We start from the raw sequence: 13,832 nt of genomic DNA, 5'->3' as shown, positions 1-13,832 counted from the left end.
CACACACACACACACACACACACACACACACACACACACACACACACGCAGCCATCGTACCGTGACAGGGTGGGTTCTGTGAGGGAGCCTGCCCTCAATCTGAATTGGTCCAGCTCTGATCTCAGTTTGTCGATCTCCTCTGCCAGATGTGTCTGGATGAAACAATTTGACAAGATGTCATTACGGGACCGTGCATCGTACAGTGGTCATATTGGTGCACGTCAACACTGTGGAGCTGAGAGCCATCGGGGCTGATTATCATCATATTGCTGTTTACTATCTAACATCGTGACGCTTTCCCGTGCTTTCCACACTGCTTGTTAAATTCATCCCACTATCATTCCCCATGCGGGTAGTTTATGGATTATTCAGCTGCAGAGTTTTATAAAAAATGAAAATATTGCCCAAAACTAACCTCATTATTTTTCTATTAAAATGCACGTATTAAAGCGACCTCATGTAAAATGTAGGAGGCTAAAGAAACAGACGTGGTCATCATTTACTGATCTCTGCAACCTACTTTTTCATGGATTGAATCTTCGTACTGTTTTCTGTAACCTTCAGAGTCTTGGATTAATAAATTCTGCAAAGAGAGGAGAAAAAAAAAAAGTCAGAGGTGAGAAAATCCACCTCCTCCTGACATTCATTGGACAGAAGTGATGTCGACAGCCAGCTTTTACCTTCTCCTCTAGAGCCGCCATCCTCTCCTTCAGGTGGAGCTGAAGACGCTCGTTGGACTCCGTGAGGAGCCTGTCCACCGTGTCCGAGAGTCGCTTGTTGTGCTCCTCGTTCATCTTTTCTCTCTGTCGTGCCTGGAGGGATTGAAGTACACAATTGAAGAGTTAAAATTCAAAGTTATTTCTACAGACTTTAGAAAATGTGGCCATAAGCCTTTCAAAAATATTTGCAGAAATAACTACTGGTCAATATTCTTGTGATCCTAACTTGCTGCTTTAATGGGACGGTACTAAGGAAGCAAGGAATGTCTCGTCTTGGGGTGGATTTCGCAATTACATGTGTCGTTTAAGCGCTGTTGAAGCATAAAGCTGGTAATTTCAGCAAGTTTTGTACCTGGTGAAATCCCTCAATTCCAACAAGATGTTCTCGACTGCATCTCGATGTGAACAACAATGAATGATGATATCTAACTTTACCAATTCAAGGTTCAAATCAGGTTAATATCCTGCTAGACGTGCATATCTAGCAGGAAAAACCTCATTTCATACACTTCTCTCTCCCAAACTGGGTATCTCCTCGAAGATGCTAATGCCATCTATAATAAGTCGTACATCGTTGCATCATTTTTGAGCATCTTACAAATCATTCTATCACCGTAGTGTGTGAAACATTGATTTGGTCCAGTGTCAGTGCTGATAAATCAGACATTGAGTCATCGGTCGCCTCAAGCTGCCATGCTCTTGCAGGAGTGGCCGCCTGGTTAGCGTTGCCTGGCACGACGCCTCTGCGGTGACTCACCCGTAGCAGCTCCTGGTTCTTCTCCTCCAGCTGGCATTCCAAGTGCCTCATTCGCTCCTCAATGCTCCCGTGACGCTCCTCCGCCTACAGATGGATCACAGCATAGACAGGACAAAAAGAAGGGAGAGCGATGATCTGCGTGTTTTGACAGCCAAACAAAGAAAAAGCAGTGGCGACAACACAAGCCAAAGCCTCTACCCCAAAATCAAAGATGGGATGTCTATTGCTTTAAAGCACAACAGGAGAGAGAGCGGGTTGAAACAGAACAGAAGAGTGACAAGGAGAGGGATGGAGAACGAGGCCACCAAAGGACAGAATGAAAGAGGAAGAGAGCTCCTCCAGCACTGCCAATTATGAGCCCCAGCCAGAAGTGCCATGCAGCTGTCCCATGGTGGCAGAACAGCCAGAGCAGAATCCCAGTAAACACGCTCGCCACAAAACACTAATAAGATAAATGAATGAAATCTGCTCTCTACAGGAACTGGCAGTAGCTGTGATGGCCCGTGGGACTACCTTCCTAAGAATGGAGTTCATGTCTTGGAGTTTAGCTTCCATAACAAAGTGATAATCATCGGGGGAGGAAGAGGAGCTGGAGTCAGACTACGTGGCCGAGTGAGAGAGGAGAGGGACATGTTGAAACGTCATGACACGACACCACGTGCACACTTACACACAGGTATAGAAACAAATCTAGAGACGAGGGCATCTGTGGGAATGTGTCAACAGTATGTGTGTTAATGCGTGTGTGTGTGTGCGTTCCTACCTTGGTGAGGGCTGCTATCCTCTGGGCCAGTTCAGCCTCTACCTCCGGCAGCGTCTCCGCTTTCCTCATGGTCTGCTGGAGCTTCTGCTCTGCAAGCTCCAGCCTCTCCTGTAGCTGCCTGTTCTTCTCCTCCATCTGTGCACATATACACACACATCAAGGACATTAGCAGGTCGTCGTGCAGAAGATTTAGGAAATAGCGCATTCTGTGAGTTCTCCAATAAAATGTAGTTAAAGTTTCCATGAGGAACTCCTATATTTAAGTAAATGAGACCATCAGAGAGAGGATTGGCTCTTTCTATATGGTTATTCTTAATGCTTGTGAGGTGAGAGCTCCGTGCTCGGCAGCAGCGTCTCCTCGCTTTGCCTTGCCCAGCTGGGAGCCAACACCGACGCCACGCTGCTGGAGCCGTCCCAGCCCGTATTTTTTGACCCGCTAGAGGGAAGGGAGGCACGGAAGAACCAGAACCAGGACTGAGCGGGACAGTCTGTCAGACCCTGCTGCAGTAAAAGGAGAGGTTTTCTAAAAGGGACTCTGGTGCTGGGAAACACTACGGCTTCTGTCCACATGGACCGCCAAAAGACGTGCAGAGGACGTACATTTGGGCAGTTCACAGGATTTGTTTTCTTCCCTGTTCTGGCATACAATAATAATAACATAAAACTGCCTGTGAATGTGAATCATTTTGATGTCAGCAGAGCTTCATCGCCTGGTAGAAAATAGAATCACAGATATCTTTAATAGGAGGCCCGGCCACTGAAGGCTTTGGCAGCTTGCCTCAAATCTTCTTCACAATAGCACCGTAACAGAGCCAGAGTAGCAGCAGCTCTGCACTCGCCAACAGTGACAGTGGCAACTTTTACACAGCAGATACCGGTAATTGCCCTGATTAGGCCTTCAGATGCATTATAAAGATGCAAATCAAACCCAGCAGTGAGGATGTCACCATGTGACTTGTATTTCCCCGTGGCATGTTAAGGCTTCTCTCCTTGCCTTCCTCGGGGGTTCGGATCAGTTTTAAGACTCTTTTTTTTTCGGGGGCTGTCTTGGCAGCCTTTGCCATCAGCGACAGATGCTCTGCTCCCCAAAGCATCGGGTCTGGCAGCTCAATAAGCAATAATTAGACTGGAGAGGGCCAGTGGGTGCCAGTGGGTGTCATCTCAGACACCAGTGGGTGTCATCAGTGGGTGTCTGAGATGACACTGGGGAAGCATGACAGTGTGTTTTTGTTTGCAACACCCTCCCTAGATGCCCTTCCATCCATCCATCTTCCTTTTCTTTTTGCAGTTTTGCTCGCAATTTTTTCCCTTCATCCCTTCTGTCGCGATGGCCAAGCCTACATCCCCTGAACAACTCATTCTTCAAACATCAGCGGCCAGATCCCGGGGTTCAACTTCTGGCACAACAACAAGTAAACTCATTACACTGCCAGCGAGGAAGTGTGTTTGTGTGTGGCAGCGGGAGCTTAAACCCAAAGGCTTTAGAGGTTATTTCTGTATGTTCCGAGGGCGCTTCCGGATGCATCAATTTTGCAGAGTGGTCTCTTAGTCGACTTGGTGCTCATGGTTGGTTGTGTACAAACATAAAGGGGTAAACTCGACTCTGAATGACCAACAACAGCACTTAATGTGTAAGGAATACGTTTTCTTGCAGAGAGTTCGATGTGCAGATTGGTTTTAATGTCTGTGCTGTAAATATGCAGCCAGAGCCAGCAGCCAGTTAGCTTAGCTTAAATTGCTTGGTGTCTGAGCAACTTTCTTGACAGCAAAGCCAAAGGATGCTTGTGTGTCTCTTGGTGTCAGTGTGCGCTCAGGATTACTTCTGCTCATATTAGTGAGACGTTCCGTCTATCCTTCCAGAGATCAGCCTGTGCACAGGAAAATGTCACTCAATCATGTATGGCCGGGCAATTTATCTAATTGACTGCAAAGAATAATCAAAAGGAGAGTAAATTGATATCATTGCTTTGTCAGATTGTACAGCATTACATAAGTTATGAAGATGACTTTCAGCCGTGTGCATCTGCTCAAAGTAAACATTTAAGTAAAACCATCAAATTCCCTTCCCCGGTGGTAATTTCCTCTGACCTTATTTGGCACAATGTCAAGAGGTTTACTCATTGCCGAAACCTCTGTGGATCAGCTCTAAGGGCTTTGTTATCTAACGGGAAGCATCTATCGAACACAACCAGCTGCACATCCACGTTCAATTATTTTCTGAATCCAAAAAATGTCTGGCATTTTTCAGCTCTGAATGGTCCATTTCAGCAGCCACCTGGACCCTCAATGTGACAAAAATGATCAGTTTTGAAGCTAAAACTGAAACACGCAGTATCTTGATAATCTCTCGGGGTTGACACACAATCAATCCTTGTGCTATACAGACCTGTCTGAGGAACGCCTCCTTGTTGGCCAACTCGTTCTCCAGTTTGTCGTTGATGTCGTGCACCGAGGTGGACTCTCGTTGGGCGCTTAGGTAGCGCTTTTCCAAAGTTACGATCCGCTCCTCCATGTCCTCTTTCTGACACATGGCCTGCAAGCAGACCCACATAGTCAGAGCAATCAGAGCATAGGAGAAAATAAAGATGAGAGCATTCATAAACCATTTGGGCAATTTCTCCTCCACTGGTGAGTATTTTGACGAGAGGGCAGAAAGTTTCTTTGGTCACCGACAGCTCCAACTCTGGTTTGTAAACTCAGAGGAGGCTTAATTAAAAAAGGCTCCATAATTTCATTACAGCGCGTTATCATTACAAATACTTCTGTAATGACTACAAAAGCACAACATGTCCAGAAGCCCTCACAAGTTTACAATAAAGCTCATGTTATAAGATTAGCTGCATTTATGACAGGACCAGGGTATCATCACCAGACACAAGTCAAATACAAAAGCTTCATAAAGTACAATCACACAGCTGTGATCTTGTATCTCACACTGCTGCTGCCCCCCCCACCCCACCCCTCATGACGGCAACATTATCTCTGAGAGCTCATTTCCTGTATGGGGAATTGCTGCAGATACAAACTCATGCAAGCACATGTGGTTTCAAAACCACACAAAAAGTGGTGTTCCCTGGGAGAGCTGAGTAATCTGCTGCCCTCAGAGGAGGCAGAGCAGCGTAATAACGAAGGGTCGGTCCGATAAATCCATGTTTGCTCCAGGCCCTAATCACTGCCTCTGCCTGCATCGTTAGCAATCAATAGCAATATTAGCCAAGAGGGGGGGGGGGGGGGTTATCTTATATTTATATCCATTCCACTTCACTGGCATCCACCTCAACAGACGTATACCGAATTGGCTTATGATTGGGCTCCTTGATTGCCAAAAAATGACACAAAACAGTCTCATTTCTCCAGGAAAGTGGCGTTTAACTGGCTGGTCTGAAGCTTTACACGTCGGCACTTTAGCTTGAAATTGTGTTTAAGAACCAAACAGAGGCAGATGCAGAAACAGCTGCTTGTTTTTCTTGGATTTTTTTATTTGACATCTTAAGTGTTAGTGTGTGTCCTTGAGAAGTGTTTATGTAGCCTACTGGGGTCTGTCTGTTTGTCTGTTATATGTGTAGGATTCACTTGCTTTGCGTGTAATTGTTGTAAAGATATGTTGATACATTATGATCCTTGCAAAAAATAAGTCAGTGAATGAGCAGCAATAATAAAGTATTTTGGTATATGACCCTAAAAGTCCTTATAAAATGCTTTATAATGTGTTTTGATTATTATCATAAAGCATTATTAATATTTATGAGTGTTTGAAACTACTTATATAAGTATGTTTCGCTCTTTGATGTCTCTCATTCAACTGTTATTCCCTTTGCAAATGTGTGTGCGTGCGTGCTTCTCCCTGTCCCTAATATGTGTGTGCGTGCTGTAACCTCTTTGATGTCCCTCTGGTACTTGATGTTCATCTCCTCTGACTTGATGAGGTCCTTCCGGGCCGTCTCCAGCTCCTGCTCAACCTCGGAGACCCGGGAGGAGAGGGAGGACATGCGCTCCTTCATCTGGGCCAGCTCGTAGTTCTGCTTCTCCAGCAGGTCCTGCAGCTCCACCACCTGGCTCGCGTCATGGGCCGACTCCAGAGAGCCGTTGGACAGACGCTGGGGGGGGGGGGGAGAAAAACGGGACAGCAACTTTAGCTTCAGTTTGACAGCAAAATGATTCCATTGTCCCTCATGGAGTTTACTGGGGGATCTGGATTTGAACATAATGTGTACATCTTGGCTATGCTATCGTCTTTGTTGTGTGTCTTGTAGGAACCATTTGGTTTCGGACACATACAGTGCATGAATAAATCAAATCAACAATCTAGCCGCTTTAAACACACATTATTGTACAGATTTCGCCTTTAGAAAATGTGTTTTAACCACATGGGGTGTGAGAAAAAAAACGTAATTGCAAACATCAAATGCTAAAAACTGGAATTTGACTTCAGAATGCAGGACAATAGAAACATTAGTATTTAAAATGCAACAGGTGACAAAACTCATTTGTGATTTGCCCCGGCTTCCTGGGCTGTATTGAAGTGGGTCTCGAGAAATCAGTGTCGCTGCCACTTCAGGTAGCATTTCTTCTTTGGAGAGTTACACACATTAGCACTCGAATAAATTCAAGTTCAGGAGCTCAAGGCTTTCGGCTCGTCCCCTGCTTTGATTTCGGATGGCGACAGAGAATGACTGAGAATCACTCCAGACTCCGCTGGAGAAAAAATTGCTTTGACACTTGCATCAGTAACATGATTAGGTTTCGCTGAGTTCTCACTCTGCGCAGCTCTGCGGGTCTCTGCATGAGGTAGATTAATGAGGGGGATGCCAGAGAGATCTAACTTAAGCAGGGCTTTGGAGCCAAACGATAACGCATCAGAAAACAACTTTATTATCGCCGCTAAATAACACGTCTCTGAATGCAGCTTTAACACAACACAGCATTCTCTTTATTCAAATGTAATTATTGTAAATCAGGTGGAAGTGGGGATTGAGGAAAAGTGATCTCTTTATTCTCCATCTCTGTCTCTCTCTCTCCGATGTATCGGGCCCAGCTGCCCGTCCTCGGCCATCCATCTGAGAGGACAAACCTAATTGGGCCTCTCCGCCTGCTGCCTGTGATCAATGATTCACCCGAGCAGCGAACAAGACCCACTAAATCACACCACTGATTTTAATACCGGCGCTCCCGCACTGGGCCGCTCTCATAAAAAGCACCAACTTTAAGGATTTAGCTCTACTTTATTGCAAAATGTCAGTCCTGCAGATGATACATTATGCAGCCGTGGCTCCTTTTATTGTGCTCAGACACCCGTTTTATAAGACTGAGAGAGTTTACATGTTCTCTCGATTTTTATTGGAGTTTAGACATAGTTGTGCGTCCACATGAGCAGCTACATTTTAAATGTTCATACTTCATTTGAGTACTACCATTTTATGCTATACCTCATACTTCTATTATATTTCAGCGGGATTTATTTTACTGCTTTATTTACTAGTTTTATAGTGACGTGTTTTTTATTCCACATAAAAGATATCACTACTCCCTTTTTCTTTATGTGATTTTGTGTTACCATCATTTACATAGAATGTTATGCAAATGTGATGCCTTGTTCACGCCATATCATTTACACTATATATACTCGCTATATACGCGTTTTTTCCTATTCTCAAATGAGTTTTATTTATCCATCTTTCCATCTCTACAAAGACTAATTTCTTGTTTTACAAAAGTAAAAGGTAGAGGACATCAGTAAATCTGTTCTCTGGGGTCGATGGGCAATGAAACTAAACCAGAACCGGCCCAGTGCTGGAATGAATAATGTAAAACGGTGACGCAGAAGGCCTCACCTGTCGGACTGCATTAGCTGGTTATCAGGCAGCTCCAGGTCTACGCTGCAGGTTTGAGAGCTTGATGGGTCAATATACACTTCAAGAGCTGCGCTTCCTTCCCTCCTTTCTCTCCCCCTCCCCCCTCCCCCCTCGCTGACCTCTCTCCACCTGTCACATTAACAACCAAAGGACACGTGAGAATCAACTGGAGAGGGTTGAGCTGCCAGGAAGACGTGTGCTTTGTGGGTTGTCATCCCCCCCCCCTCCCTTGATGGCAGCCGCTGCCACATCTGTCCGTCCCTGTGACTGCAGTGACACTAAATAACCAGCCCTCTCTCTCGCCGAAAGACACACATTAAAAGTTATTTTGCAAACATGCACACAAATCAAAGTACACACGTTCATTTTCACTCTTTTTTTATCTTCACAAAACAGGGCAGACTCATCAGCCTCCTCCCTCTGCACAACACACCCTTCGTCTTTTTGCTCCCCGCCTCCCTCCCCCAACTCCCCTTCCTCCAGCACACCGGTCGAGTAACAGCGTCTCCATTGATCTGCCCAGGTATCCTGTAAGATGCAGATGCCGCCGTCTGCATGCTAAAAGGATTTTGGAAAGTCTGCTTTGGGATTTGGAGTCAGTGGTTTTGGGCTCTGGTGTGTTTTGTAAATGTGGAAGCAGCTACACCTCTTTGTCTTTATTAAATGAATAATCTGAGGGAGATTTGTATTCAGCTATGCAGGTCCACGAGTGCTGCTGCATAATAGGAGAGGCTGAGGTCGCAGCAAGAGCTCTCATCTGAATGTGGGTCACCTTCAGAACACCAGCAGATCGAAGTGTGTGAGAGCTTAAAGACATCTTTAATAACGTTGTACTGACAATTAAAACACCAGCAGGAACTCGCCGTGCAGGAATTATTTCTGCAATAGCACCAACTGTGACTTCGACATTGAGGGCATTTGAAGATGATAAATGGCAGCCCAGATCTAGGCTTAAAAGAGAAATAATATCTGCATGTTTAATACATAAAACTTAGCTGCATCCAGGTCCATTGCAACAATTGAGGATACTGAGATCGTGGTGATCTTTTTAGGACAGATTCTGAATCTTAAGGAACCCATCTGAGCCCTCTCTTTAGGAACGGTTCACAGGGTTTTTCTGATATCAGCCCAATCGTTTGACCATCTCCTACATGTTGACATGCTACATGCTCGTTAGGTAAAGATGACAGTATCCACTATTGTAAGCAGGAGAAGGTTAAAACAAAAACCTGTGTGTCCATCGATGCTCACCTTGCCATGAAGCTTCTGTTGAGCTTCACTGCCGTCCAGTATGTCCTCCCCTCCGTCCCCGGAAGCCACTTTTCTCTGAATGTGAGCATTTTGTTCCCTTAAGGCCACGATCTGCAGGACGGCAACAAGCGCACAGATTAGAGCCGGTGATGTCGGAATACCTGCATATACAAACAGTTGATTTTGGAGGTTAAACTGAGATAAAAAAACAAACAGATGTGTAATATTGCATTTCCTTCAATGTGGCTTTGCACACAAGAAGAACATGTTGAAAACCTCAATGTGTGAACATGAAATTAGCCAATCAGCATGAAGACATTTCCCTCTTATGCAACACTAGTAAACTAGAGTATGTCCCTCTCCGTAGGAATTTATGGAGCATGACGTTAACCAACATAAAGCAGGAAGCACACGAGCGCTGATAAAATCACTGTAATCATCGTGTTCTGTGGACCGCGTGTCTCGTTTCACCACCTTAAGCAACTGTCCGAAGTCATAATCCTGTCAGAGGGGTGACCGACAACAACAATAATTAGGTTCTTCCTCGACAGACACCATGTGATTATCGCTCTGCTCACGATGGGGGAAGAGAAAGCTAGACCGTGTACTGCGCTCGGCTGCTGCTCGTCTCTCATAAACAACTTGAAGCTCCTGAGACTTCGTGCTGCTGCCTCTTGTTCACCCAGAACCTGAAACTTGAGGGAGGCAGATACATGTAGAACTTTGAAGCAGGCAAACCATCAATCGTGACCTATACCAAAACCTTCTTGTGAAACATCCTCCTCTTACTTCAGTGCCGCTTGTAAAAAGACTGCAGTTGTTTTGTAAATCACACAGCTATAGTGTGAGCCTCACAACCTTTGACCCCCTCTGGAAGCCCTTCTCCCAGTTTACCTGTCTGTCTGTCAGTGAACCCTGCCAGGACACTTATTCCACTCTTGTTCTCTGCACCAGCCATGAAACAACAAGAACCACAGACGACAGTGCAAGTGCCGTGCTGTTAGCGCGACGTGATTAAAGACGCATCACGCTGGTTCCACTCTATGACTATTCCAGCTTTGGAAATGCTTAAATCTCTCAATAACCTCTGAAATCGGCATGTTAATCATTCTTTTTTCTTTTGTTTGTTGGTGATTTCAATTTCCCAGCAGTCTGGAATGAGTGTTTGTTATTCGATGCATCACAATACAATCTATAGTGTGCACACAGTTTGCATCAGAATGAGTTGACGATACAGTTGCAGGAAGGTCATCTTTGTTCAGGACAAATAAATCAGGATGTGGGAAGTGAGAGAAAATTGCATTTTTCTCAGCAACAGATATTTGCTGTGAAATAAAAACAGCGAAGGACGCGTTCGGGGACAATCAATGACAAGAGTGTCGATAAAACAAGCAATGCTCTCGAGGGACTTTGACACGATCTGGTTTAAACTCAAAACCTGACCTGTCCTCAGCAACATCAAAGTGAGAGTCAGTTGATGTCAGGATCTGTTAAAAGTGAGGACAGAGGGCAGTGAAAGATGATTCCCCGCCTCAGACTTCACTGGCAACAGCTCGGCTTCTTCTTCGCTGTTGCACACCAACCGCAGAACGTTTCTGTTCATTATTTTTAACGAGGGCATAATTATGCCTCCGTATGTTTCTGTACCATTATTCTGAGATTGCCTGTAATTTATCCGGCCCAGAGTTCAAACACTAATACCACCACGGACAGAAAGACACAACAAATGCTGCAGATGCATCTCCAGCTCTGAAATTACAAAAAAAAGGAGAAGTTTGAAAGATGTAAAATGAACATGGCGCTTATTATTTTTCTTTTTGATGTTGATCTACCTCGCATCAAAGGCAAGACATCTGACGGAGGGAGAGAAGAGGGACAAGGAGTGCATCGTGATTTCCTTATCTCTCTTTAGCACTTGAGTGTTGGGCAGAGAGGACTGTCTGAGGTAATGTGGTGAGGAGTGAAGAGAGGGTTTGTGGAGAGGGGGTTCTTAAAGTATAAAAGATTGATTTTGTCAAGGTGAGAGCTGGGGTCGTGCACGGTTCTGCTGCAATGCACTTGAATTACGATCAATCACAAATGCATGTCACAGATGTACATACACAAGCCCTGAAAGCAAAGCAATAAATAACAGGGCCTTCATTTTGTGAGTTTAAATGTGCCTGTGATACCTCGGGACTTTTTTGCAAAGAATATGAGAGCTACCACGCGGGATTAGAAAATTAAAAAAGAACAAGTCTTCGATCTTACCTCGACTTGACTGGTCCCGAGGCAGACTTATGTTATTTAGCTGTGTTTCATTATTGAGTCTTAAAAGTGTTGTTTTCCGAAAAGAAGTGAAACAATTTATTCGATTTGTCTCAAGGGTCTTACATAAACACGACATTTCCAGCAAACAGTTTTGTTTATTTCACAGGAAAGACATCTGTCTCTGCTGCTTTGTCTGTGCTCTTCTCACTCGTTTGAAGTGGCTGGGAAACCGGTGAGGTCACGAACTTCTGGGAACCAATCAGGATGTAGCGGTGTTTGAATACAATGTACGACCGTTAAAGAGGTTGTTTGCTCATGGTGACAGGACACTGTCAGTTAAACTGTGTTGCTGAGCATTCAAAGTGCTTTTTCTGAACTTTTAGTTCGATTTTTTCTTATTTTCTTATGAATATTTATGTTATAAAGTAATATTTAATATAGAAAATCAAACCCCACAATAACTAAAAATTACTTTATGACATAAAGTTTGTGTTTGAAAAAAGGTAAAGGCATGAGGAAGGGGCCTTGTCTCTCTGGATAGTGACTCGTTGCTGATATATATATTATTATATTATTAAGATAATCATTTATTTAGACTTTGCTGTATATGTTCACTGTTGATTTTATTGGTGATTCTTGTTTTGTTTTCTTATCAAATGTGTGAAAGAAATGAGCTGTTTTTCATGTTATTATTATTTTAGCCATCTCTAATTAAGATGAAACTATAGGTGCAATGTAGCCGCTGAGCTAGCCCGGGCATTTTTTAAACATGTTTTCAAAATGTGTCACAACAATTTATTCTCAGATAGATTCCAACACAGTCTGTTCCATAACAGCAGATTACAATCACCAGCAGTAATCAGCGTGCGACCACTTAAACACCTGTGACTGCATGAGGTCAAAAAGCCGCTGATTTCATCTGGCGCGGCCATGTTGTCCGAACCCTCCCCCCCCCCCGAGGGGGAAACGGGACTCACACTAGACCTCCGTCACAAATCAATTACCGGTTCGGGCTGGCTGGCGGCTCCGTCCGCCTCCCTGGAGCCTCTGAAGCGGGGACATTTTCATTCTGCAAAGCAGCTCCGACTGCACTCTTCCACCGCCTCAAGGTCCAATCACTCATCTGTCCACCGCGCTGACAAGTGTGGTGTTAACCGCTTACAAGAAAGACCTACTATAACCTTGGCTGTGCGATGTGAGAACAATTCTTCAAAGTGTCTCACAAAAGACTTTACAGTTTAAGAAAGCTGACTTCATGCCAAAGCTGTAAAAGAACAATGAGCGACAGCTTTGGGAACCAGCGGCCTTGTCACATCATTTGATCAAGCAGCAATCTAATATTGGATTCCGACAACAAGCAGCTCGACCGTCTTTCCATCCAAACACACAGTTTATCAAACCTTCCTCTCTGTGTTTCCCTGTCGTCTCCTCACCCCGTCAGATGTGCTCTGACCAACTGCACACTCATTACACACACACACACACACACACACACACCTGCCTCTGCTTCCCACCTGTCGTCTCTATTTCGCCCTCCTCTCGCTGTCTGTCCTGGCTTCCACCCACTTCACACGCCTCCCAACCTTCCTCCCTTCTGCTCTTCACTCCCCTCTCCCTTCATCTTCTCCCCTCCTCCCCCTGACTTTTATTCTAGGCCTGGGTGCCAGACTGGCATGTCTGACAGGCTGGGAAGTGCCAGCCTGAGGGTTTTACTCAGCTGGAACACAACCATCAGCAATGCAAGAGCTGCTCTGGCACTTCAGCGGGCCTGAGCCCGGGAGGTTGAGAAGGAGTCAGGCCACAGTTGCAGAAGTGACCACTCTTCTGTCAGCGTTGTGCCTCAGCCACTCATGTGCACCGTGATATTTTGAGTTATTCCCCCGTACAGGCGAGGGCGAGTGAAGCCGGCAGAGGTGGTTGTTTTATGAGCCGATACATAATTCAGGACACATCACAGTATATATCAGATTTACATCCACATAAACAAGTAGCACATCATTCTGCACATTTCTTCTGTGAGTGGGGATATGGACTCATGTTTATACGTACAATGTGCTACATTTTTGTATTATGTGTTACATAATAGCTGTGGCAGCTCTTACCTCCTGATTGGCTGCTGTGAGCTCCTCCTCCAAGACGGACACCCTCTCCAGCGACACCCGTAGTCTCTCTCTTACCTAAAAGAAAAGAAAGAAATGAAAGTCATGAATCTGTAGATCTCCTCTCTTATTAACTCGCAC

At 44.9% G+C, this 13,832-nt stretch overlaps 1 protein-coding gene across 17 annotated transcripts in view; it reads right to left on the bottom strand.

Moving 5' to 3' along the window:
- ppfia2 (PTPRF interacting protein alpha 2) overlaps positions 1 to 13,832 on the bottom strand; it is a 126,275-nt gene that overhangs the window by 19,371 nt on the left and 93,072 nt on the right. For 15 of the 17 annotated variants that reach the window (XR_004213137.1, XM_031858983.1, XM_031858984.1 and 12 more), the window contains 9 exons: positions 13,695 to 13,769; positions 9,343 to 9,453; positions 6,115 to 6,336; positions 4,626 to 4,772; positions 2,240 to 2,374; positions 1,477 to 1,560; positions 681 to 812; positions 521 to 583; positions 61 to 152 (listed from right to left, as the gene is read on the bottom strand). Coding sequence is in view for 16 of the 17 variants with exons in the window: in XM_031858983.1 (XP_031714843.1) it covers positions 61 to 152; positions 521 to 583; positions 681 to 812; positions 1,477 to 1,560; positions 2,240 to 2,374; positions 4,626 to 4,772; positions 6,115 to 6,336; positions 9,343 to 9,453; positions 13,695 to 13,769 (1,061 nt within the window). In the remaining variant the exon portion in view is untranslated. The remainder of the gene's footprint in view (positions 1 to 60; positions 153 to 520; positions 584 to 680; positions 813 to 1,476; positions 1,561 to 2,239; positions 2,375 to 4,625; positions 4,773 to 6,114; positions 6,337 to 9,342; positions 9,454 to 13,694; positions 13,770 to 13,832) is intronic. The other 2 variants (XM_031858988.1, XM_031858999.1) reach the window with 1 other exon arrangement.

Source organism: Anarrhichthys ocellatus, unplaced genomic scaffold (assembly GCF_004355925.1).
Source record: "Anarrhichthys ocellatus isolate YVR2014 unplaced genomic scaffold, GSC_Weel_1.0 scaffold21, whole genome shotgun sequence".
Classification (NCBI taxonomy): Eukaryota; Metazoa; Chordata; class Actinopteri; order Perciformes; family Anarhichadidae; genus Anarrhichthys; species Anarrhichthys ocellatus.
Note: the sequence above shows the minus strand (reverse complement) of the source record. Positions and strands in the feature narration are given on the sequence as shown.